The sequence below is a fragment of the Clarias gariepinus genome, chromosome 9 (assembly GCF_024256425.1).
Source record: "Clarias gariepinus isolate MV-2021 ecotype Netherlands chromosome 9, CGAR_prim_01v2, whole genome shotgun sequence".
NCBI classification, from domain to species: domain Eukaryota; kingdom Metazoa; phylum Chordata; class Actinopteri; order Siluriformes; family Clariidae; genus Clarias; species Clarias gariepinus.
This window is the reverse complement of record NC_071108.1, coordinates 5,040,090-5,067,759: the sequence shown is the minus strand read 5'-3', so window position 1 is coordinate 5,067,759 and position 27,670 is coordinate 5,040,090. Positions and strand designations below refer to the sequence as shown.

At 41.3% G+C, this 27,670-nt stretch overlaps 1 protein-coding gene across 1 annotated transcript; it reads right to left on the bottom strand.

The window, feature by feature from the left end:
• On the bottom strand, positions 1-27,670 carry ccdc120a (coiled-coil domain containing 120a). Its single transcript, XM_053504292.1, has 11 exons — positions 27,417-27,670; positions 8,101-8,232; positions 7,901-7,967; positions 7,179-7,309; positions 6,294-6,410; positions 6,082-6,208; positions 5,194-5,250; positions 3,818-3,959; positions 2,486-2,587; positions 918-1,931; positions 1-733 (listed from the first exon to the last, which is right to left on the bottom strand). The coding sequence occupies exons 2-11, from the start codon at positions 8,146-8,148 to the stop codon at positions 628-630; spliced, it is 1,911 nt and encodes a 636-aa protein (XP_053360267.1). The 5' UTR covers positions 8,149-8,232; positions 27,417-27,670; the 3' UTR covers positions 1-627.

Sequence of the window (27,670 nt, the reverse complement as noted above, 5' to 3'; positions counted from 1 at the left end):
TTTTTTTTTTTTAAGATTTGGTTGAATGTTGAATGAAAAAAAAAAATCATATATTAAAGACTATTCATCTACTTTTTTTCCTAGTGAATTCTAATTTGCATAGGATTTTTTTTGTGTGTGTAAATGTGAGAAGATAGATTTAAAAAAATCCTGACCCTTTTAATAAAAAGCTGAAGCTGATCTATAGAGAAAGACCTGAAATTTAATACTGACTTCAGCAGTGATTTATGATAACTATAAATCGGAAAAAATATTTAAGCAAAGCGAATCAAAACGATGCGAACACAGACGGCACAAAGTCCTCGAACACATACGGATGATGGTTTTAAAATGACGTGCTACCTTGGTAAAGTTGCCGGTGTTCTGTCTTCTCCATGATTGTACTTAAAATACAATCACTTTTAAATAACTGGGGAAAAAAAAGAGACTTAAGTGTTTTTGTTGTTGTTGTTGTTGTTGTTGTCCATCTCGGTTCTTTTCAAGAGCAAAAGAACAGGATTAGGATTGTGTGTTTAGCGTGTTCTGGTTAGGACTCTGTAACGTCTATTAAACAAGCCTCATCTTGTTGTGCCACTTTATGCGCCCAGTGTTTATACACTTATGTATGTGTGTGTTTGTGTTGGTGTGTTAGACTAGTGTGCCTGGACTAGGCCTGTCATTATTCATCTCCTTTAAAGTCAAGTCCTCCATTTTGGAAGAGAAGGTGTCTTGGTATTGAGACAAATCCGCAGACCTGGAGCAGAAAAAGAAAAAAAAAAAAGAGAGAATAAATGACTTCTTATACAACTGTTACCATAGCAACAAGAGTGTTATGCAAAAGATTAATAACTAGATTGTCTACTTCACTCATTATACTCTGATGTGTGCAAACACAGCTTGTGTAAACTCTATCTTAATGAACTTCCTCTCCAGCTCACCGTAACGGATGTCCGTGGAACGTGGCGGACTGGGGCAGGTGTGTGTACGCCGTGTCTCCCTGAAACGACTGCGTCTGTTGCTTAAGTGGTGGATGCGGATGTGAAGTATGCAGCGATGCCGTGGTTCGTCTGCGCTGAGACGGCGCCACCTCCTGGCCTTTCCCGGGGCACGCTGCGCCCGGCTGCCCCAGTGCGTTACGCAGGTACCAGTCCCTCAGACCCTCGAGCGCCAGGGCCTTGTGCAGGTTGCGTGTAGGTTCATCCTGGGGGGTGGAGCCAGCAGACAGATCTGCGCTGTAGTTAGGGAGTCTCTGCCTGGCCTGAAACTGTCCCATTCCGTTGTGTCCGTTAGCAACAGGGATTTCCGTGTAACCTTGCTGGACGGGGATGAACGGCCCGCAGGATTTGGTTCGGCTTACTTTCACCCGCCGAGGCTCTCCCGGTTTACCCCGCAGCATCAGCGGGCTGTAGGCTGGCGGTCCTGAGCCCAGAATCAGGCCTTGATTTGAGGAAAAGCCATTCACATAAGGTGGAGGCGGTATAGAGGGCACTTCGTGCCAGGCTCTTGGTTTTATACCGTTTTGAGCCTGCAGTCTCTGCTGCTGCTGCTGCTGCTGTTGCGCCATTTGCTGCATCTTCTGCTGCTTTCCCAACACGTAGTCCAGCAGGACGTCACTGTAGCCCCCGCTCGAGCCGCTCGTCCCACGACCACCTGATACGGAGCGGACGCGGGTGACCTCCGTGTGTCCGTTCACCTGTTTCAAACGGCCGTCCAGCAGCGCCTCGGAGCTCTTATGCGACCCGTTTCGGACCATAGGACCTGATAGCTGACATTCGTCCACACAGCGGTCCAGCAAGGCATCAGAGCTGTTGCTGCGTCGTGTTTGGGCGCCGTAAGCGCACACCAAGTGCCCAGGAGATAAAACATCCTGAGATGCACCAGGCACCGCTTGGGTTACTTCGGGATTATCTGATCGCTGCTTTAATGCTGAAGTGCTACTGGAGGATTCAGACCTGTAAAAAAAAAAAAATTGAAAGAAGATATGTAAACCACAGGCGCAGCCATCAAAACTTTAAAATGAAAAACTGGTGTTTTATGAAATTGAGATTATAGAGTTGAAAAAGCAAACAATAATAGATATTTGTTTCATCTGAGAATTAACCCTTGGACTCGCCAAAAATTCCTTTGTATTGTCTGACAATTTTCTTTTAGCATTTATGCTTTAAAACAAATGCTGGACGTGTTTCTACACAAGGTCTGGTAATGCTGCAAAAACGACAGCCGTGACCATGACAACCGTATCCATTTAACAAACCTCTGTACGGCACTTAGCTCAGTGGAGAGGTTTCGTCTTCATCTTAATGAACGATAGAGTAGATGACGATATGACAGCATGCAGTTCAGTCAGCCAGGTAATGAGAACATGAAGTGTGTGTGTGTGTGTGTGTGTGTGTGTAATGAGGTACAGACCTGACATGCGGTTCTGAGGTACAGAGGTGTAATGAGGTACAGACCCTGACGTGTGTGTGTGTGTGTGTGTGTATGTCACTGTGCATGAGGTACAGACCTGACATGCACGGCGATCGGGCCGTTCCGGGTCAACTGGGGCGTCGCCGGGACGCTCCTGCCCTCCAGATTGGACATGCTGCGCGGGAGAGAGCGACTCGGACTGAAAAAAAAAACGTCAGGCTTATCTTAGACGTGCTTTAATACTAAACAGAACGTTTAAGCTAACACAAAAAGTAAAGGGAGTCTTCGTGTCACGGCTGGATTTGCATGTAATTGCGGCACCAATTAGAGCACTAATTACAGCTGTTGGATGTGGCTTGCTGTGAATGTACAGTACACGCAAATAATCATGGAGATCCCACATAATTAACACGTAGGTTATCATATAGGCTGTGCAACCTCGCCAGGTTTTTTCTTCTTCTTTTTTTCAGTGATGCTTGTGATTAGGATTTTTAAATAGCACATACCCTGAAAGAAGGCTGAAAAACCGTGTGTGTGTGTGTGTGTGTGTGTGTGTGTTCCATTTAGCTGGAGGTGCTCCCTCAATATGAAACTCATTGCAATTACAAAACTAGAAAACGCAAATTTTTTTTTTACATTTCTTTCATTATTTTCTTATTTCTTCGAATCATTTTATAATAATAGCCACATGTTTTGTGAATTGATTTCATCGCATTTCATTGCACATACACATTTATATTAACCTATTTTCAAAAAACATGGACACTTCTTATGCGTGCTCTCTCGGTCTCTGCAGTTGGCATGTTCGCGTGCAATCAAAAAAGCCAATTTGTTTTTTATGCTACTTTTAGTCCTCTTGCGTGACATTCGGGGTTTTTTTTGTGATTGGATCTTTAAGGAGTTAGAAAAACCTTTATGAATTTCAACCTTCATTTGGAGGAATAAGGCGGTGGGTCATCCTTCCTGCGCCCTGCGGCAGCACCACGCTTATGAATATAACGCTTGATTGGGAATAATATATATATATATATATTTCAGATCTCACTCACACTGCGTAACCTTTAATAACAACCAGACATTCTATAGTCAGAGCACAACAGCAATTTAGTTTTTTTTTTTTTTTTGGGAGCAATTTACTGTTTTGGAGCTGAAAAGCACAGATCATGATGAAAATATTAAATATATATGGACTTATGCATCTTATAAGTTATGGTTTGTTGAATGTTTTCAAGTGAAAGATCTCTAACTGTAATATAAATTCATAAGCTTTTGTTCAAAAACTGGATGAGGTTAAAGGTCTCATGACCGAGGTTAAGGTTAGGCTTAGATTCAGGAGAAGCACAGCATTAATTAAGTTATGTTATATTATTATTATTATATTATGTTAATAATTTAATGTGTGTGAGAGGGGCGTCTGATTCGGCTGTACCTAGCTGAGCTGGACACAGAGTTGCGTCTGGCTTTCATCTCGTAGTAGATCTCCACGGGGGAGAGTTTCCGACAGAACCTGCTGTCTGGGCTCCCCGGGACCAGCCGGGGCTGAGACGGAGATGGACCATCGGAGACCTCCTCTAAAGAGACGAAAAGAGACGAAATATAGAAAGGGGGGAGGTGTAATGTGTGAGTGATCGTCTGGGTCGTTCGCAAGAGCTCGTCAGCTGCAATTCACCTCCCGAGCTCAGTTTCTTACAATAGATAACTGGGTCAATGTGAGCTTACAGTGCAAATGTTCAGGCAGCTAGTACTCTGTTAATGTTACCATTCAGTGCTCCTGAGGAAAAAAAACATCATTTTATCACATCACTTGATTATCGATAAGTTAAAGAAACAATTACTGATAAAATACTACATTCTAAGGGGCGTTCAAGTCAAACCAGGACTTGGTTTAAGTCAGACCAAGGCGTTTTTCCGACTTCAAGCTCATCACGATGTCGCAGTAAAACATTTGCATTTATGTTTACATTATGTTTATGAGTTATTGTCACTTCCCCCGTACAGTCCATTTCCACATGTTTGGGCCATTCAGGGAGTTCCTGGGAGGCCAGTGTTCCAGACAAGAAGCAGACAGTCTCTGGTGTACTAAGAAAACTTTATACCTTGTTGGTGTCCAAGCACTAGTAAAACAATGTGATAAATGCATTAGTGTAGCAGCGGATTATATAGAGAAATAAAGGGAGTTTTTATTCTCTAAACTGTGTTCTGTTATTCTGCACAAACAAAAGTCCCGGATTAACTTGAACACCCCTCATATACTGTTTTGTAGTTCTTATTAAACTTGCTTTTGTTCACTTTTACATCTTTTTTTTTTTGGAATGTTTTATATTTGCTGATAATATTTACTATTACTGAATTACGTTGTTTAATCATAAAAGGTGCCTTATTGGAAAAAAAATCATCATACACATTTTTATTTTTGTCTATTATAATGAGATAAAGTTACATAAACTCCAAAAAAAATCTAATCACTGGGCTGGTAAATGTTCAGATAGTAATATAACTCCTGTAGCGCTGATATTACAGATATGTATATCGTACTGTATGACATCACTCATTAATAGATAATAAATGAAATAGTAATTGTTGGTGTACAGTATAAAACATCATTCTTGGATAAACAATAATCTTCAGGGCGGTAACTGTAGGTCCACTTCGCAGCACCACCGCAGAAATGGATTATTTTCCTGTAACAGCACGCCCCCATGTGTTTGACTCCGTACATGACATGCAGATGAGATGTAAAAGCCTATACACAGTGCTGAGTGTAACACATACAGTATACGGGATCAGTCACATGGCCGAGCTTACCTGTGTCCTGGCTGGTGGAGTCGGACGTGGAGCTGCTCTCGGACCTCACCGTGTTCTCTGGAAACACGTAAACAACACAACAGTGTATAATCAGATGTATCAGCCGTTAAAAAGTAAAAAAAAAAGTTTTAAAGCCATGTGTATTAATAATTTGGGATCAATTTTTAAAAAATGGGATTAAGATAAATACTGTAGAAGAAATTCTAAATCTAAGGACATCTAAAATTATAAGTATGAGGTCATTGTTTATGTTTATGTTTCCAGATTTAGTCGCGCACCAGAATGGGACCCCGGACCAGCGATGTTAAAGTCATGTGACCCATGTTTAACCCAAGCTGTGAGCCTCTCATCTCTCACACACACACACACACACTTATATGCCGACACCCACACGTCTCTGATCGTTCTGATGCTTCATTCAGAGCGTTTTATCTCAACACACCGACACACTGTTCTGAGGTCAGTTGCACAGAGCGTGTAAACCGTACGCTGACTCCGCTGAGTTGTCCTCAGGCTTGACAAAAGGTCAGAGAGAACAATGGATCTGAGGTCTTGCCTGACCTTACAACACTCCATCCTGAGTCACTGCGGTTCCTGTTATGCTTCTGCTAAATTCCGCCTCAATCCCACCTTTGTTCAGAAGAAGGACAACGAGATCTAGTTGACTAAACTAAACTTGAGCCCGGAGCTTTCTATATGTGAGTTGCATATGAAAGGAAAATTATTCAGACTACAAAACTGTTGAATTCTGGATTCTGATTGGTCAGAGGGTGGTGGTTCATTCTCGATAAGTATGTTATCACTTCGACTTGTGAATCCTCACCACGCTCATACTTATTATTTGATTTTCCACAACACAACAAGGTAGAATGCCTCCTTTAGTCTCACCTGTGTGACATCCTCTATGAACCGTCGTCCTCTTCCCATGAGCCAGCTGTTGCTCCGCTTCTATGTGCCTCCGGAGGGCGCCGCTGAACAGAGTCTTTTTCGATTTGCGCTGACACGCATCCTCCTCCTAAATCGCAACGCAGTCAGAATGCGTACTGACGTGATATGAAAGGAAACACTTTAAAAATTGACACCATGAGAAATCCACACACCTCGCTTTTCAGGTTGTTCTTGGAGCCGGCGCGGGCCGAACCGACTCTCCTGCGCACGTGAGGGGGGTTTTCACCTGCTTCTAAAGGAAACTCGTTCGGCAGCGCTCCAGTCAGTTCCTGCAATATTAGTCGATGTTATAATGCAGGGTTTTATTTTAAAGGAATGGTTTAGTTGCAATTAAAAAAAGCGTTCAAGTCAAACTATTTAAATGTTTTACTGCAGCTAAGAGACTGTATTGTGTGCTCGAAGTCTTCATCGGTTTTACGGCTTCAATCACGAGAAATCCTGGTTTGACTTGAACGCGACTCTTGTTTTATTAAACAGCAAGGAAAGCACATATTTAGAAATTTCGAATTTAAAATGAGTCAATATTATTATTCTCATAACATCGAGATTACACCACAGACATTCGATCCTACATGAAACTATACCTTCAGCTGTTTCTTTACCACATGATAGACATGTTTGCTACGAGACACTGCGAGCTTTTTAAGGCGAAAAGCAAAAGTCCAGCGAGCGTTATTTGGCAGCACGACAGCCTGATCAGGAGTGTTGCATGTGAAGCATTTGCACTGAGAGGAAGCACAGCGGGAATGCAGCACTTACGCCCAGTTATCCAGCACCACATGGTGATAGTGTTACTCACAGACAGCAGGCTATAGCACAGAGTGCACCAGTGGCCCATCACTCCATAGCTCAGGAGTGTGATAATGAGCTGTGTGTTTCAGAGCACATGTCTGTGTCTGTGTGTGTGTGTGTGCGCGTGTGTATGACAGTGGCTAGCTCCACATGCCAAAGAGATGTCACTTTGACAGGAAACAAGTGTCATACATTTATGTCACTGTGCATGTGTGTGTGTGTGTGTGTGTGTGAGAGACACTCACCGCCTCCTGGAGACACACACGCCTGAGTTCAGCCAGACGGGCACTCAGTAAAGCCTGAAGGCTCCTCCGTCTCTCCTGCAGGTCGACCATTCTTTCGGCGCGCTGCTTAGTGTCCGTGGAGCCCTGCAGCTCTACACATACACACAAAGAAAGAAAAAGACAGAGACCTTTCAGATAAAATGACTCCAAATAAGCAATTTCCCTGATTCTATCCGAACCTGTTTAATTCTCTATCCTGACTGGTCCGAAGGTGATGATTTACTTTCTATAAGAGCAGCTCTGACAGTATTTCCACTCATAATTCAATAATCCTAAGTTTTACTTCATGATGCTGGTTCAAATACATCATCGTTTCTATAGTAACAGTCCGTTCACAGGAACTTGTATGGTCAAGGCTAATAATAAACGAATTAAAAACTGCTGCACTCATACAGGCTTACGTGAGCTCTGGGAATAAATGCGTTGTGTTCTGCAAAGGGGAAGCGGTAGTCCTTATTAACAATACAACCAATACATTCTCTAGCGTTCTTACAGAAAATACGAACGCTCAGAAATAATGGGGAAAAAAATCAAAGTGAGGTGTTTGCTCGTATCACGCGACCAAATCTGCTCTGGTTTCTTCAAGACTCGGAACTTGTGCAACATTTGTCTTTTGTCCTATTGTCTATTGATGAGTGTATCTTTGTTCAAGTGTAGAAATCTGTCACGAATAAAACACTCACCATGCCCAGTAATTAGGTGACCTTTGACCTCCATGTCATGTGTCTTGCTGATTGATTCTGCCTTCACCTACATGGAGAAAGAAGGCACACTAAGGCTTTTGTGCAATCTAGATATTTTACAAATTCACAATCATCATCATCATCATCGAAGAAAAAAAAAGGTTTGCAGCCGTGTCTATGTTTTTATGACTTTTTCTCACCGTCCAGCCGTGCTCATGCGTGCTGCAGTGTGTCGGGCTCGTGGCCATGCGCCACCTCTAGAGAACGTCCTGAAGGGGGAGCCACTGTGCTGCTGCTCGGGATGCTGCTCGATTCTTTCTGAACTCGATGCCCTGCAAGAAGCACACACACCAACGCACATGCACACATCAAAGCGGAGTGAGCGATGCAGCCTTTAGACAGCGAGCATAAGGGTCCAGGTTAAAAGACTGGCTTTGAAAGGAGACTGATAAGGGTACAAGTGGGCTCTGTGGAGTTAACACATAAGCGCGATGGCTCAGTTGCAGTGGGGGTGATAGAGCCTAACGGTTCACTGCTATCATAAAGATAGGCAAAGCTGGCACACCAGGACCAGGTGCAGGAGGAAAAACAGGCTGGAGCTTTGAAATAGGCTTGTTGTTTTTGTTTCAGAAGGTTAACTACTGCCTGTGGGATTGGACTGGATCTAAAAACTGAATCCACATGTTCATGTTAAACCGGGACCCTTGATTGTGCAAAATTAAGTAGAGAGTAAAACCTCACGTTATTTCTGTATATAAGCCCCTGCTACACTAGTGCACTTATCCCAGCGTTTCTCAGTACACCAGAGCCACGATCGGACTGCCTGCGTCACATGTGAAACGCTGGCCTTCCAGGTACTCCCTTAAAGGCCCAAATATGTGGAAATGGCTTGGAGGGAGGTCAGGCCTGTGCGAGGGTTGTGGCAATAACTCCCAGCCGAGTTCCTGTAATGTGCAAGTAGTGTTGGTGAAGGATTGCGTACAGTTCCCACAGACAGACGCATCTCTTTTAAAAGTCGTAGATAAGTTATTTGTTGATTTAAAAAAATCAGGTGTACCACTCGTTGAATGTTCACGGGAACAACTTGGCTGCGATGAAAATGTAAATGTTCATCACGAGAAATGTCATCACAAGTCTCGGTTTGACTTGAACACAGATCGTACATATTCTCAGAAGATGTAGGTAATAAATGCATAATAATCCGTTTCGATGGAGTTACTAATCCCTACTGAACAACATGCTTTTCCTTCAAAACCAGAACACAGTTGTTTTTAGGTTCATTCTTTGAACTCTGAACACCATAACTCTGTTAAAATTATTGATTTTTAATTGCCCTTGATTAAAACATTTTAATTTCTATAGAGACAACGTATTTACTAATATTCATACCGTACATAATTTAAGTCCATAAAAAAAATAAAAAAATAAAAAAATCTGATGTTAGGTATAAACGTTGCTGATGTGAAGATTTTTGTAAGGAGATGTTTCTGTAAGAAGATTGAAATAGGGTTGTTTATAAAATTTTTCCCCTCAAAGCGGACGGACTTTTGGTTTCTTGCTTCAAGCAGCAGTTTAGAGAAGAAAAAAATAATAATAATAAAAATATTGAATGGGGATATTTATAAAATGGTGATATTTATAGTATCGCAATACAAATTGAATCGGTACCTAGGTATCGTGATAGTATCGTATTGGGTGATCCATAGAGCTAAAATGCACCTCATGGTAATATTTCTGAAAGAAAATAAAACAGCGAAGTGACATTACAATACTGAGAGCTGCGTGACATGAGAAGCACATGCTGTGTGTGGGAAGCTGTTGTGTTTGTCCCAATCTACAATCTTAAAGGACCGTGGATGTAGTCAGACATTGTGTGAATGGTTGTTGATCAGCATAAACGCTCCAGGAAAAGGTTCAAATTGGATTATTTGAGGTTGTGTGTTTGGGTGGTTCATTCAGCGATATCTCAACGTCATTTTATCGAAGTCATTCTAACTTTTATAAACGCTGACATATTCCTGCTGTCGAAGGTTATTGAGGTTGAATGTTGTTATAACAGTCATCCAATGTTAGGGTTCGTGCTGTATTATGTTTATGTATATAAATACCTGGCAGGAAAATTTGTGCAATTGATAATATCTTGGTACTCAAGTCAAAAAGCAATTGGAATGAGGTATTTGCACTTGAAACGACAAAAATACAGTATGTAGTGGCTTTTTAATTTACAGGGTGATAAGATGATGAGACAAAAGTCAGTCGATTACAGTGAAAGTTTTATTCTGACAGGCGGTGATAAGTAAATAATAATACACCTCATAACTCTTTGAGTCGTAAAGATTAGACAGTGCGAAAGTCGTAAATCTTCCAACTGCATCCAACTTCCCTCTCCACCCACTGGTCTGTCCGTGGGAACTGCAGACAGGAAATTGAGCTCCAAGAGCAGGAAATGGCTCATAATGGAGGAAGTGAGCTAGGGAAGCAAAAGGAAAAAACGGGGAGGCTCAAACAATATCGAGAGTGAGAGTCTCAGATGAACAAGCCAGTCACAAAGCCTTAGAGAAGAAACAACAACCAAAACTTGTGTTTCATTTCATCCAAAAGGTCCACAGAACCACTTCCTGTAAACATTTCCTTCACCGCAGGCACCGCTGAATTCTTCGTTTTTAGCTTCAGAGCCCAAAAACAAGCTTCTCTGTTTCGCATGGTGAACCGACACACAGTGGCTTTTCCCAAACAGTCATTATGTGTGGACTGAAGGACAGCACACAGCACAAACAAGTCCTTTTGTCAAGTGTAAACGATGAGTGCGCTCGAAAAAAATGTAGCATGCTGTCGTCAGAAAGCGGAGAACAGCACGCTAATTTCTCTTGTTGTTGGCTTCGTTCAGGGAGAAGCTCTACAGTTATAATTTTAGGAGGAAATAATTAAATAAATAAATATAGTATATCAGGTATAATAAACCTTTATTATGTATATTTAGCAACACAACCTGAAAAACTGTGCTGAAAGACACATCACCACAGACACCTGCATGCTAAAGATGCTAACATGCTCCTTTCTAATGCTTCATTTCTTTTTGTTTAAGTTTACTTTTTTTAATCTACGTTTTAATCCATAATCAGGCACCTTTTTATACTTTCTTAACAATAAATAAATTAGTTACCAATGTATTTCTCTGAATATTCTCTGCATATAAAGTAAATCCAAAGCATTCTGCCACAGACCTAGCTAGCTAGGTGCTTAATACAGTTTGTTAGCTAAAAGAAAGATATCTACAATAGCTTGAAATCATCATTGATACACTAACACACCTTTAATAACTCTTAACTGTGTATCATGGTGTTAAAAACCTTTTATTAAATTTAATGGCTTGTTTGTGGAGTTGTGGGTTTCTATAGTCTCTTCTGTTGCTAAATGCACTTAGACAGCAAATTTGCTAACTAGAGGGATTAGAGGTGACACGGTGGTTAGCACTGTCACCTTGTTCCTCCAGGGTCTGGGTTCAATTCCTGCCCTCTCCTTGTAATTGGTGGGTTTCCACCTGGTACTCCAGTTTCCTCCACACAGACTAACTGGTGTTCCCAAATTGTATGTGAAGTGTGAATAAGCGTGAGTGTGTGCCCTGCGATGGATTGGTACCTCATCCAGGTTTCGCCTACGCGTGCCCTAAGTCTCCTGAGATAGACTCCAGGCACCCCGCAACCCTGAATACAGGAAAATAGCGGTATAGACGATGAGTGAGTGAGATAGATTGGATTAGATTAGATTACTCCCATTCTGTATAGCACTTATTCTGTACACGGTTGCAGAAGGCCAGGTGTTAATCCATTACAGGGCATAAGAACGCACACTCACACACTCGCGCACACACTACAGGCAATTTGGAAGCACCAATTAGCCTAATCTGCATGTATTTGGATTGTGGAAGGAAACCCACCAAAAACAGGAAGAACATGCAAACTCCATGAACCATCAAATCTAGAGGTGCTAGATTTAGATCTAATCTAGATTAGATTGGTTACTAAGTATTGATAATGTTAAGTCATATATATCAAGTATATCATATATATCAAGTCATTTCAAAGAATTCAGGGATGATACAGACATGAAAAAAAAAGCTTTGTATGACATTCTAACTAGTATATAAAACTAATTAAGAGCAAAACCTACTAAGATAAATACTTAGCAAAGGTTTGAAACCAGATATCTAAATAGTTTGGATAGCCAAATGAACCTGTAAACCAGCTAGCTGAATAATTCAACAAAATGTCCTCAGTAGACAAATTTCATGCCAGGTCATACATTGGTCAATACTTTGAGATGGTACGATTGAAACGTCTAGCTTAGCTGAACTATTAGACAGTGCTGTATCATGTATTTTTGCCAGAAAAGAATGACAAGATATTAAAAATGACAAACAATGAATACTGACCGCCAGCTGCAGTTAGATAAATCACACCCTTAGGACAGAAATGGAAATATTAAACAATCAGATTTTAATCAAAGCTCTGCCACTGTTGCCACATCATTAGCACTTAATCATGTGTTCCCCACTTCCTAAATCTTAATTTTTACAAATGTGTCCATCGAAACGAAAACTATGAAGCAGGAACACAGAGATACTGGGTCAGACAGGGACGTCTGAAAGTGATCCACCTGATGACCTTAACGCAAATAATCACGTGCTGGTAGAGCAAACACAGGAGACGTGCCTGCCTCCGTTTGCTTAGTGTAGGATTTCAAGGAGTCCCTGCTGTTATCTGTCTGAGTGAGTGAGACGAAGCGCATTTCGAACCCTTTAAGAAAACGGGACTACAAGACAACACGGTATACACTGAAACCACAAACAAACAAGAGACAAAGACAGGCTTGAGAGAACATATGTGTGTCTATGTATGTCATGTCTCTGACTGTGTGTGAGTATGTGAGCAAGACGGAGCAAATGTCGAGACAAATGGTCTGCGGTCCTCGGTAAGCTTGCCAGCATTCCGGCACCTCCACTTAGTCATGTTGAAGCCTGCATTACAGTTTCGGAACAGATGTTGGGCCAGTCCATCCTTCATCATTTCTCTGTCTTTTACTTCTCGCTTCATTCCCCTCCATCTGTCTTTTTCTCCTTACCTCAGCACAATCCTGTAAAGCAGGTCTTGTCCTCCCAGACTTGTCACCTCGGTTTCAGACTGAAGCATAACTGCAACTTTCCCCATGCACACCTCTGTGGCTGCTGCTGTCGCCTAGAGGGAGACGACTTAGCCCTCGAATCGCTCTTTCATGCAGAAAAAAATGCCTGACGCACAAACTCAGCAAATTTCTCCTCCCAGGACTGTCTGCGACCTCTCTGATCCCAACAGGGGCTGCTGGATACCCCCACACTTACACACACTACCTTGTGTAATTAATCTGGCACTAACGAGGACATGTGGACACAGCTGTTTTGCGCACATAACCCCAGAATGCAGTGATCCACACTGATACAAGGCTGATACACTAAACATTAATGACTGAAAAAAAAGTAAACATAGTCAGGTATCAGTACTGCTATAATATAAAAGTGACTTTCACTTTACATGCCATAACGAGTAGTGATCAATGCTTCCGAAAGAAATTATTTTAACAACTTCAGCCCTTCAACCTTTTGGTTAAGCATATTTTGAGTTACTACTCATATTGAAAAAGTTGTTGAACCTGATTGAGCCATCTCTACCACTTGCTTGGGATATGTTATTTAAAAAAATATATATACAACGGTCTGTCTTTTTCAGTCACCTCTTAGCATACCATAAGAAATATTGTGGATCTAATTACCAAAAACTGTTACGCCACCATCCAGAGGTGTTTGGAAGGATTTGTAAGTATATTAATACTTTTACCATGATGTGACTTCTCAACCATTTGGAAGAGGTCTATACTGGATGAACAAGTTACTAAAGTGTAATTACTGGTTAATTATTGTGGTATAAAAGAAATAAAACAGGAACATAATGCGGGACATGCTGTTATAAGAAAACAATCAATTATAGGGGTAGAAAAGTAACCCTGCTTTATATTAGCCTATATCACATTTTCCTGTCGTTGATTACTTTCCTTAAACAGTGTTCTTCAAATGCTGAATTGTTACCCTCGCTTCTCTCTCTCTCTCTCTCTGTCTTTTTTTAAAGCTATTAACTTTTGGAAACATTAACTGCATTAAATGCAACTGTATCATCCTAAGCCTACACAAACCTTACAGAACAAATGATAGATCTACTGTAAAAACACTCATAATCTACAACAATATATTTATGGGTCATCATACTTTTTTTTCCGTTTTTGTTTTTGTACTGCATAGCTAGTTAATCAAAGCCTTGCTAGTTCATGGTGACATCTCGCTGGGAGATAAGCTGAAACAAAGCCAACCTACTTCAAGTGGGCAGTGAGGGCTGGAGGTGATAACCAGAAGCCGTTATGGTGCCACAATGTGTACACTCTTCAGCATGAAGGACAATGGTTGTCAGAGAGAGAGAGAGAGAGAGAGACGGAGTGCCAGTATCCTGCAGGTTTTGGCACCTCTCCATTCCAATCAGAAAGTGTCTTCCTTTTGTCCCCAACCAAATGCTGAATGTCAAAATCTCAGATTTATAAGATCTCTAAAAATAACTGAGGACCTGAGAAGTAATCTGAGAAGGAACTGAGACATTTCCAAATAACAACGATAAGAAAGAAAAAGGCAACATATGAGCTCAGGAATCTTAATCGAGTATGGTCCAATGTGTTAAATTTCATAAGAAGTAATATAATTAGAAAAAGAAATACTAGCTAGGAACAGACTGTGAGCTTGTGGACTCTGTAAAACTATTTAGTTGCAGTGAAGGCCAATGCAAGACGCTAGATGTCCATTTTTACTCTAGCAATTGCACAAAAGTAAGTTACATATAATTACTTCTGATTACATGTAATTTTCATCCACTGTTTTCACTTTCAGAGACGTAGGTCATGAACAAACCTCTGTAAACAGTGCAGGGCTGCTGTCAGTCATAACGCTGAACAAGCAGAGCAGACAGGAAAACTTTAATTACAGGTAGAGTACTCCTTGTTCCTAAAACTTCCTCCCAATTTTTCTCCCCCCCGAGTTTCGACTTTCCCCCACCTAATGTCTAGTCCTTCCCTACTGTACCACAACCTCCAAAAAGACAATCTTTTCATTCAAATGAAACTTTTTTCAGGTGGCTAAAAATGCCCGGGGGTGATCATGCCCGTGATTGGCTGGCCTTGCCGTGACTGACAGAGCCTTGTTTAAAGATTAACAAAATAACGCTAGAAATGTAGAGCAATGTTAGCCTCCACTCATCGTTAGTCAATTCAGCATTTTTGGGTAAAGTAATCCTTTAATGGTAGGTCTTATTGAAGTTTTCCTTACATCTGCATTGCTTTCAGGTGTTCCCTGAAGGCTAGGAGTGACTTTTCACCAGAACGATGGTGAAAAGAAAGCAATACACCTTCATAACCCTGTGAGGGTGGAGGTCAGGTCCTGGCTTTTATACGTCAGTCAGGTGGTGCCGTGTCGCTTTCAAGGGCCCTAAGCTTCGGGCACAATCAAGTCTGACAGCCACATACACCGAGATTGATTGAAGCACGAGTCAAACAACTGGCAGCATGCAGTCTGCATGGCTACGACTGCAAAATTTTCAGCCCTGAGGCTAATTGGGGGTTTCGACGCGTCAAATGTGACACAGATTGACCCGAACTCAAAGCCACAGCAAGGGAATAAAGATGGGGTTGGGGTTTGATGGGCATTCCCTATGGAGATCACCTTCATGCCCTTTACTCTCCATTTCCATGTTTCTCTCCTTTGTTCTTTCACCCCAAAAATCTGCCCCTTTCGCCCCCCCCTTGGTATACCAGGTGGAAGCCACATTTCCTCTGACTGGCAGGAACAGCAGCTACAGCAGGGAACAGGCCGAGAGGCTGCAGACAGCAGATGGCAGGAGCACATGTATGCGCTCCGGTCCACCCGTTAACCATCCGTCCACTGATAAACTATTCGCTTTTAGAAATGCTGCTATGCTGCTACAAAATCTTTGTTATTCTATTTCAAAAACTGAACAAAACAGAGAGTGAGAAAAACAGTGTTACACAATATTCTCATTCTTTAGTGGCCACTAGTGTTTCAGGCTCTTGTTTACTTTCTCCAGCTGTCAGATCAGCTCCGTTGCTCAGCTCTGTCTGCTTTTTTCAAACGTCACCTTGTTGTTAACTCACTAGCTACCAGTGATCATTTGGAGATTTCGATTGTGGCTGACAAGAGATGGGGCAGAACAAGAAGAACAAAGCTAGCACGGGATCTGGCATGGTGTTCCCTCAGACTAGTTAATGGTATCCTGAGCACCTCTTCTAGCAAGATGCAAATTCACTGTGGACAAGTATCTCTGGAATAAGTTTACATAGCAAATGTAAAAAAAGATTTGTACCATCCTTTCTCCACTATCCTAACTAGCTTAGTCCAGGATTCGTAACGATAGCTTAAACAACTATTTTAAAATAGATCGATATAATGTCATGTAAAAAAAAAAAAAAAAGGCAGTGGTAAAGTGACGCAGTGGTAAACTGCTCGCCCTATCATCCGGAGATCGCTGGTTCGGTTCCCGGGTGATGCTGTAACCTTTCGCAGCCAGAGGTCTAGAGAGAGCTCATTGGCCTAGCTCTCTCGGAGGGGCGGGATGAGAGGTACTTAATTATTTACAGCTCTACAGCCAATCAGGGGCGTCTGTGAGCTTGCGCAAGCGGAAGGAGCGGATAGCGCTGTCCTCCGAGTGTGTTACGCCGCTCTCAACGGTGCGTCAGCGAGCAGTTTGAAAAGATGCGGTCGGCTAGCGTCACGTGGTCCGGAGGAAACATGTGATAAGTCTTCGGCCCTCCTGACTGAGTGATAGTAGTAGTTTTAATTTGGGAGCCCCCTAGTGACGGGGAGGAATTGGACACGACTAAATTAGGGAGAAAATCGGGGAAAAAAATTAAAAAAATAAAAAATTTCTCATACAATATCCAAAAACCTCAAAACAGATCACTTGGACAGCCTGGCCGTAAAAAAAAATATGCTAGTAATTCTAATAACTTCATTGTTTTAATTTGCAAAGTAAGTTAACTGACCAGTTTTTAAAAAAACATCATGAAGAACCACTAACTATTACTTAAAGATGAATGACATAAGTATAAATAGAATTTTTGTTTTATTTCATAAACACAGCCTGTTTAAAACCTGACACATCCTTCATGCTAACCATGCTAACCAGAGACAAGCTAGAAGGTGGCAAGGCTTGTCAAAAGCTCTAAAGACCCAGGGAACAATGTGCTTGTCTTTATTATTTTTTTGCTATACACCGATCAGCGCACTGTGTCCCTTAATTTGATCTCCAGTAGCTCTTCTATTGCATCGGACTACATGGATCAGCCTTCACTCCCCATGTGCATCAGTAAACCTTGGCCACCCATAACCCTGTCGCCTCTTCACTGGTTTTCCTTCCTTGGATCACTTTTAGTATGTCCTGACCACTGCAGCCCACAAACATCCCACAAGAGCTGCAGTTCTGGAGTTGCTCTGACCCGGTCCTCTAGCCATAAAAATCTGGCTCTTCTCACAGAAGCTACATTTTCAATATCTCGTCACAATGGCGGCTGGAAGTAAGTGAGTTTATATATTAGGCAGCAAGTGAACTTTTTTCCCTGTATTGGAAACAGAGACTTTGACCAGGTTGTGATTGTGATGGCTAGATGACCCGGTCAGACCAACTCTAAAACTGCAGCTCTTGTGGGATGTTCCCGGTCTGCAGTGGTCAGGACATACCAAAAGTGATCCAAGGAAGGAAAACCAGTGAAGAGGCGACAGGGTTATGGGTGGCCAAGGTTTACCGATGCACATGGGGAGTGAAGGCTGATCCATGTAGTCCGATGCAATAGAAGAGCTACTGGAGATCAAATTAAGGGACACGGTGCACTGATCGGTGTATAGCAAAAAAATTGAAGAAAAGCTTAATGCTTGTTGTGATAGAAAAGTGTCACACAGGGCATCTGTTTTGGTAGACTTACTACAGAGTCTATAAAGTTACAGTTAGTTGATAGACTAAATATAATCAATTTAGTCTTGCTACAAAGCTTGCAGGCTAGTTATACAGCTAACGGGAGAAGAGATGCTAATAAAGGGAGGGAATGTGTTTAAAGCTGCTACGAGCTAAAAGATGACAAGAATAAGAGCGTTTATGACTACAAAAGTGTTGTCTTTAATAACTGTATTAAATGTAATCTTTGGCAAATTGTTTTGAAATAAGCGGAATCCAAACTTCTCCTATAATCGGAAAAAAATAAAGTAATAACAGTCGATCGACTTTGTTTTTTTTCAAAGTTTTTTTTATTATATTTAGTGCTGAGTATTAAACAAAAGGTGGGACAGGAAGTGTGGCGACTGCTTTTGGACAAAAAACGAGTCCTACACAGGCAGCACTGGCACAATGCTGACCAGCTGAACAGGAACAAGCATGTCGGGTTACGATACCGCTGCCAAATCCTCACCGTAACAGTGAAGACGTCCAACTATAGGCTATTAATAGCTTACTTAAAAAAAACACACACCATGGGCTAGTGCATGGATAATCCTAAGAAATGCACACATCCATGGGTGAGGTGTAGCTTACAGTAAAAACTCTAACAGGGCTAAAAACTGCACCGGTCTCCAGAGACAACACGAAGCATTCAGGAATGCCATTCGTCAAGGTCAGCTCCTTCTACAGGTAATAAACACAATATTTATCAGCCTTATTGCCTTCCACTGTTTCGGCTCTCCTCGCACCCAAACCTACAGTAGTCTCTAAGCTAAACATCTTCCTCTTGTTCATATTCCTGGAACGTGTGACGCTGACACATCTGGGTTTCTTTTTTTCTTTTTTTTTTGTCCTGTTTAGAACAAAAAGCACGTAGAAAAACAACCATGGAAACCTCGGTGTACTTGTGGGAACCGCAGGAGGCAACACTGACTGCTGCGCTAGAATGGGTTCACAAAGCGAGGACGCCTGTGGGATCCATGACGGGTACCGACGGCACCCGGGATTTTTTATTATTAAGACACAGAGAAAATGATTGCAGTTGTTTTATTATATATTATGTTTTTTTTTTTTTTATATATCATTAAGATTGGCTTAATTATGTGCAAGTCAAAGAAGTAACAACACAGTGAAACAATGCATTGAACTCAATTGATGGAAAGTTAAAGAATAAAGTGCTCTAATAAACTAATATAATAATATAATATAATAACTAATATAACTTTCAGAATATGGCAATTTTACACTTCCGAAAAAGCACGTCTGAAATGATGCGATCATGATAAGCAGATCTAAGTTTATTTGGATACATATAACCCTGATTCCACCTCCAAATCAAGCTTCTCTTGTTGAGCGTACAGACTGCAGAATGGCCTCGCTTTGTTCTCTTATCGCTTCAATCTGCTTACGCGGCTCGAATCCACGGGGCTCGTCCAAAAGCAGGTGATGGTTAGGATGTAACGCCCGTATGAGGGATAAACATCAGTGCATGCACATCTGGTGGGCACATGCTGCCTCTAATTTACCTCTTTGTCTGCAAGTCAGGGCTGAATTTAAGGAAACAGCAAATACACCAACATCATACAGTAGACCCTAGTATGCAGGTGTGAAAAGTTTGTAAACCATATGGCTGTTTATAAACTCTTTATACTGTATATTAAATATTAATCCACAATAGAAATGAAAGGAAAACCCTTGCTGTGTTTAAACATACCGGATGTGTGTATTGTACATACTGTTGATAATGTCCCTGGCAAGGCGTCTCATTGATGATGTCCCGCCTTGAGGATACTTTTTTCGAAATCTTCTTTAAAGATCTCACCAAACAAAAAAAAACAAAAAAAACAGAAGCTGTTTTAAATCAGAGCGTGATCCGCAGCAGCGCGGCGGCCTCTTTTACAACCGAACGACGAGGATTTTACGGCTTTTTTTTTTTTTTTTTGGGGGCTCTTTGATCTCTCTGCAGCGCTTGGAACATTACAGCAATGAATCCAGGAAGGTTCAGCCGGGTAAAGCCATAAAGAGAATGTGCAAGAGCAGCAACAAGTAACGCGGAGACGTCGGAAGAAAGAGAAAGTCGGGATGGGTGTGGGCGGCGACACGCGGAGCCTGAACTAAGTTACGATGCTCTAGGGTACGGAATTAATGAATCTTTTTTTGTTTTATTTTATTTTTAAAAAAAAAGAGAATAATTAAAAGAGAGACTACGACAATGGGAAAAGCATGAAAATGAGGTAAAAAAAAAAAAAAAACAGTCAGGATGGTATGAGTTGTATAAAGGGAGATGCACTGCAGGATTAGAACAGGGAGAATGAGTTCATTTAAAAGGAAAAGAAAAAAACAAACAGCCAGCAGCGAGACGCTGGAGATGCAAATCTGAACCCAATTTGAATATTAAAAGCTAGAGAGAAGGACGGTACACGTTTTATGTCCCGAATCGAATCCTATCGCTTCCTATTGAATAAACCGACTGATATCCTCTCTATATAGTTTACTTCCAAAGATAAGGAAGTAAATGAGAGAGTTACACCTGCAGGGCTGCTTGCGTCCTGAGCTGAACTTACACTTACAGCTGCTTTTTTTGCACATACAGGCGATACACATCCGGGGTCTGGACAAACGTAATACCCAGGGGACGCTGTCCTGTTGAACTCTATTTTAAGACGAATAAGGGGATTGTATTCCCAAAGCATCTCAGGGTTGTAAGGAATCAAACCTTAATTACTAGACCTGTTCAGGATTTATATTTTGATCAAACAAAATAACAAAGATTTAAAAACCAAATACTAGAACAAGACTTTCTCTGACATCTTCCACGGTGAAACCAGATGACTGATGCGACCAGTATCCAAAGTGACAGCTAAAAAGAAAAGACATGGGAGGGCAATTGGGGGAACACAAATGCATTTCACTATCATCATATCACGACCCAAACAATCTCTGATCCATCCAAGGTCAGGAGTCTAGACAGCAGAATTAGCCATGGGAGGGATGCCACATTCTCTCTGCTGTCAATCACAGCATCACTGGCCAACTGAAGATGTCCATGAGCGCACGCATTAATAAATGCACGGGAGGGTGCTCTTATAGTGCTCTCCTCTGACTGTCTCATGCTACCCAGGGACATACTATAAGCACTGAATTGAAAATAATATTCACGTGTCTCCGAGGAAGCATGTGTTAGGTTTCACTCTCCCCAGTTGGTAGCTGTGGTGTGATAGGGGAGAAGCTGGGGAGAAGATGGGAATTGGAACATGGCCAGATTGGTAGGAAAATGGGATAAAGAAATGCTTGTAGATGTCTAAGAATGACATCGGGTTATCTCCATAGCCAACTGCAAATAATTTGTACATCAAAAGGTGTCACAAACAACGTTCATGCGCCTCTAGCTTTGATTTCTATTCATGTGTGAAAGTGATTCCTTGTGCTCCCTAGTTCTATCCTTTCACTATTTAACCCCTGGAATATGCCCGTGCCATCAGAAAAGAAAAGTGGTTTTCTTCTGGACACACAGCTAAGTTCTCATAACATTGTGTACACAAGGAAATGCTCTTACTTTCACTATTAAACATAGCTCTGATTTTTTTTCCCCTTGATTTTTGTTTTTTACAATCCACCTTACCAATTGTTTAGGCGATCTCTGTTCATTATTTTTTTCCCCCAACCACATTTCTTCCAAAAGTTCACAGCTCAGCACTATCCTTCCAGGTTCTACTAACGCATTGGAGTTTTTTTAACCCAACATTAACACTGTGTAATGTTAACCCAGCTTCCCCAACTGCTGGTATAATATTATTCCCCCCCAAAAATACCAATTACTAGTCAGCGCTATAGCCCTGTGATAATTACTACTCACACGTTTTGTCCCTGATCTAACACTCTTGATTCAGATTATCAGTCATGTGATGCACCCTGGGTGAGATCCAACCACCACTCTCTAATGTTAAAATGCGTTTAAAGATCTATTTATTTCATTGTCCTTTAATTATCTGTGTAGTTCGGTCTCTGAGCCGAATAAAGTGTTCATCAGAGTACGCTGGCTGCAAAAGTAGAACCAAGAGAAAACAATGAGCTCATCGTCAGCTTTAATTACATCACCCTTAGAACAGGAAGCAAATCTGACAGCCAGATAACAACTCGATGACTAATAAATATGCAAACACTTTACAGTACAGTAACCTGAACCTTAGGTGTCCCGTCATGCCTGTGTAATCCTTCAACATAACTACGAGGGTGTTCAAGTCAAACCGGGACTTTTGATTAGCCAAAATAACAGAAGACAGTTCTGAGAGTAAAAACTCTCTTTATTTCTCTATATAACCCCCTGCTACACTAATGTATTCACCCCAGTGTATAAAGGAACTCCTTTAATGGCCCAAACATGTGGAAATGGCTCAAACCGAGGTCAGGACTGAATGCGGGGCACTGTGGCAATTACTCCCAGCCCAGTATGGGGCTGTGCATTGTCCTGCAAAAACCAGGCTGTTATTTTCCAGTAAAGTAAACGGAGTTCATGGGGGGCCAGCGTTTCAGAAGCAGGCTCAAAAATTATCCTTTTAACCGTGTTTTTAACCGTTTGACTTAAACGACACTTGTAAACCATTACAATATTATTATAATAACATAGCCCGAATGTAATTAATGGTACGAGGATTATATTATCAATTAGTATGATAATTATAACTTTGCAACTATAAGTGTTGATTAATCACCTGTAACAGCATGCTCCTAATTATAAGATATGATTCTCCAGTTTACATGAAAGTATCACCCATGCTTCTTATACTGTTTATTTAACTGAGTTTGACACATACTTCATGGATGGCAAAGCCCAACAGGTTTCGGTTGCTTGTTTCCTCCCATGCAGGAATGTTCCTCTTTGGTCAAGAGCGCTCTGTTTGTTTTTGATGCTCATGCAGGACAAGGACAAGCATCAAGCATCATCTCAGACTGCACGACACTTTATCGATCTGTATGCACAACGAGCAAATCAATAGGGTATAAACTGCGACAAACCGATGCCGCCCGACCTGATTACACGGGGAAAAAAAAATAACATGCCTACCATCTCAGCGAAAGACTGTCATGCTACGCTGTATCTCTGGGCACTCTTATACTGTACGCAATATACACAGCTGTTACGCTGCTGATATGGAATTCCACTAAGCAATTTAGCTGCCTAAGTAAAGGCATACTTGCTTAGGTCCAGCCCATTAGAAATCTTAGCTATGTGTGCACTCCGCAGCTGATTATGATGAGAATGACATCGATCGTCCATTTGGCTTTGGTATGTTCAGTATGCTATATATTATACGATGCACACCGTATATACTGCTTATGATAGGTGTAAGGTTGTCCAAGAGAAGTAGCAAACCCTTTCCAAGCGGTTCTGTTGTGTCAGGACTGGAACAAAAGGGTGACAAGACACAGACACGGCGTGCGTGATGCTTTCATCAACCTGGTAACGAGATAAAGACGCATTAACGAGATAAAGACGCATTAGCTCTCTTTTCAATAAAAAAAAAGAAAAGAAAAAGTGTGTTTAAGCTGCACTTGGCTGCGTGCCACAGTAAAAAAGAAAGGGGGGCTGGTTTCTAGGTAGCCCTTCAAACACTTTAGTAATCTCCTTCCTACTAAGCAACCGGACCGTCCGAGCAAACGCAGCAGGAAGCCGAAACAAAGAGTTATCATTCCTGTTTAACTGTTGTTTCTTTTTCCAAATGCCGTAAACAGAGCGAGCGCCTAAAAGGAAAAGGTCAGCTTTTAAATGAGTACGGCAAGAAGGAACAAAATGCAAAGTGATAAAAAAGTAAACAAGTGATGAATTTGGACCTACAGACTGTAGCTGTATCCAAACCGACCTCGATGCTCGGAAATCCTTCTGACATTAACTATGGAAAAAGTAATCATTTACGTCTACTGTACATCCCGGTGTCACCCAGAAGAGGACATCTTCCCTTCTGAGTCTGGCTCTTATTAAAGCTTCTTCCACATGTCATCTTAAAGAGTCTTTCCTAATATCTGGCTTGTTCGATAAATACCGCTCTGAATACGCGGCTGCGCTGGGATTTCTGTAAATCTCCTCCGTGACGGGCCGTGCCTGTTCTTAAAAGCACTTTCCAAATGAAATGGAATTGAATTAACACAAGCGAATGATATTACACTACTGTGCTTTTTCAGCTTTCGTTCTTCTGCGGTTATGTTAGAAGACAACGAGAGCCGTCGAGATAATCACATGCAGATGACAAGCTCCAAACCGAGCGCTCAACGCTGGGAACGGCGAAAGAGCGATTCCGCGTTTTCTCGCTGAGTAAGCAGAGCAAGCTGCGCTTTTGTGTGAATATCAGCACCGCTAATACGAAAAGTAAACGACGCTATCGGCTCACAAAAGGGTCAGGGTGGAAATATGTTTGAGGTCTGCCTGCGAACCTTGTGCTACAGTACGTCCTGACTGATAGATAGGGTTACAGTACATTCACTTAAAGCTGGGTTTAAACTTTATGCAGAGAAAGAAGTGGCGTGGAGATCGTCAGACTTGGATATATAAAGTGTATGACAGCGTACAAAGTGATAAAGTTTATTACAATTTCCGAGTTTAAGATCTAGCACGTCACTCGCCAAAAAAGCCTCTGATAGAACAGGATGATGCAAAACTGGCAAAATAAACAGAAGTATCGTTGTCATTTTTATAACCTTATGATACAAGATCTTCATCATGTAACCTGACGTGTTATTGCACAGTCTGTTGTTACAGAGTTCAGCCAAGATTTTCCTTTAAAGAGTGATAATCAGTAACACAGGCTTTAAAGCTCCATGCTTGAGTGTAGAAAAGTAAATTATTTGATGAAACGAATGGTGTCAGGACGTCTAGCCCCGTGGCGTCAGATGAGCCCTCCTCCATAACCCAGCCATGACCAAAGACCTGATAAATTATGCAAAGACACCATCGTCAGGTCTCGGGCCCCTCAGGGCTGGAAACAGCCAGGACTGTTCATCCTAAAGCAGGAGGAGGAGGAGGAAAGGGAGGACTGTGTGCAGATGTATCCGCAGCTTTAAAACAAACAGAGCTCGCTGTTCTGTTCTGCGTGCTGTACATTAAGTTCCGTGAGCCGTGATCAAGGCCAGATTTTAACTGCACCGAAGGCTGATGGTATCACTTACAGAGTTTTGGATCCTGGGTAGGTTTAAACTCGAAAGCAAGAGCTGCAAGCACAATACGCAGTTAGTACAGCAACGTTTGTTGAGCGTAAAAGGTCCCGGAGACGATCACTGTTATTCATTATTGGATGATGAAAGTTTCTGAGCAATTATGCCTTGTGAAATGCCCTGGAACTCCTGACCGCTGAGCTGAGTCAGGTTTGAGTTCATCCAAAAATGATCCATGAGTCACTTTGTAGCTCACATGGAGAGGCTGCATGCTCATGGAAAGCATTTTTAAATCTCTTTTTAATAGCCTGGACATTTTAAAGTACATTTCATCTCTAGATCATTATTTTGTTAACAAAACACACTGTAATCCATCCATCCATCCATCTAGGAAGCTCTGTAGTCTAACTAGGGACTCTGGAGGCCAGTGGTGACCTTTGTATTTATTCCCATTTTTACGTCCTTGGTAGACCTCCGGTCAACATTCACACATGGGGCAATTTGGGAACGTCGGTTAGCATAATCTGCATGTCTTTGGCTAATTCCTCTGTGGGAGGAAACCAGGGTACCCGGAGGAAACCCACCAAGCATGGGGAGAACATGCAAACTCCATGCACACAGACGGTGGGGCAGGAATCAAACCTGGACCCTAAAGGTGTTAGGCAACATTGCTAACCACTAAGCCATTGTGCCACCACTCACTATAATAATAATAATAATAATAATAGTGTATAATAATAAAGTTTAATAATAAAGTTAACTATTATCAATTTGCCCTTGAACTTTGTCGTCTATTTGTCGCTACAGAGGACAGCCAGGCACAAGAACAGTTTCTTCAACAGTTCTTCCCACTGTGCAATATTAATATGTGCAATATGTGCAATATGTGCAACACCACGGATATTTATTTGATAATATCCCATATGTTATTCCATCTCTTGCTAATTGGTTTTGTGTGTGCGTGTGTGGTGTTGTCTCTGGAAACTTCTGTCACCAAAACAAATTCCTTGCATGTGCAAACGTACTTGCCAATAAAGCTCTATCTAATTCTAATAATACTACTACTACTACTACTACTACTAATAATAATAATAATAATAGTTAGTGATTAGTTCTGTGACTTCGCTCCTTTAGGGGTCTGTGTGTATGCAGTTTGCATGACCTTCCTATACGTGGTGGGTTCCCTTCAGGTACACCAGTTTCGTCCCACAGTCCAAAGACATTCAGAGTAGAATAATTGACGTTTCCAAATTACCTGTTGTGTGTTAATGCCAATGTGAATGTGAATGTTGACCGGAGGTCCTACCATAGTTGTAAAAATGGAAACAAATACAATGGTCACCATTGGCCTCCCTGGTTGCCAGTTGGACTACAGGGGTTGCTGATGAAAGGATGGATGGGATATTAATATGTGCAACACTGTGCAAAACCGCTAATATTTATTTGATAATACCCCATCAAATTATTCCATTTCTTGTTATTTGTTTTTGTTTGTTTTTTTGTGTGTCTTTTATCATCACTGATGGCTTCTGTCACCAGAACAAATTCCTTGTATGTGCAAAAGTACTTGGCAAAAAGGCTCTGATTACTGATTCTAACAATAATAATAGTAATAATAATACAGCAGCCATGTGAATTAATCTTTTCCCTCCCAGTTTTATTTGTTCAATGCATTTAATCAAATTCACTCTAACCTCAACTCAGAGCTACATCCATTATTATACTACAATAATAATAATAATAATAATAATAATAATAGACAGCATAGCAGCTTAATGGTGTTGCCTTGCAACTCCAGGGTCTGGGTTCAATTCCCACCACAGGATCTGTGTGCATGTGAATGTTGACCGGAGGTCTCACCACGGTTGTAAAAAGGGGAATAAATATGATGGTCACCATTAGCCTCCACAGTACCTAGTTAGACTACAGAGATTCCTAGACGGATGGATAGAGTATTAATATGTGCAATACCACTGATAATTATCTGATAATACCGCACATCTAATTCCATTTCTTGTTACATTTTTTGTTTGTTTGTTTGTTTGTTTGTTTGTTTGTGTTGTCATCTTTGGACGCTTCTGTCACCAAAACAAATTCTTTGTATGTGCAAAAGTGCTTGGCAATAAACCTCTATAATATTATTCGATAATTATAATTAGATATCTATAATTATTATGAGTCAGAATCTCTTTATAATAATAATAATAATAATACAGCAGCCATGTGCAATAACCTTTTCCCTCCCTGACCAAACAAGACAGTTTTATTTATCCAATGCATTTGATCAAATTCACTCTTACCTTAACTCAGAGCTACATCCAGACTTCCAGGCATTGTGTCATGATCCTTGGGTTAAAGAGTTCAGAAGAGCTGTTCTTCAACAGGCAGCAGTTCCCTTTAAATCCTTCTGACCAGGCAATGCATGAACACACACCAAGAAACAACTCATTGGTGTATATATATATATAGATAAAACAGGTGCATAAAACCCTTGTGTTCGAGTTTTTAAACAATAATAATAATTACAAAAGAAAAGCTGTATTGTTAGTATGTA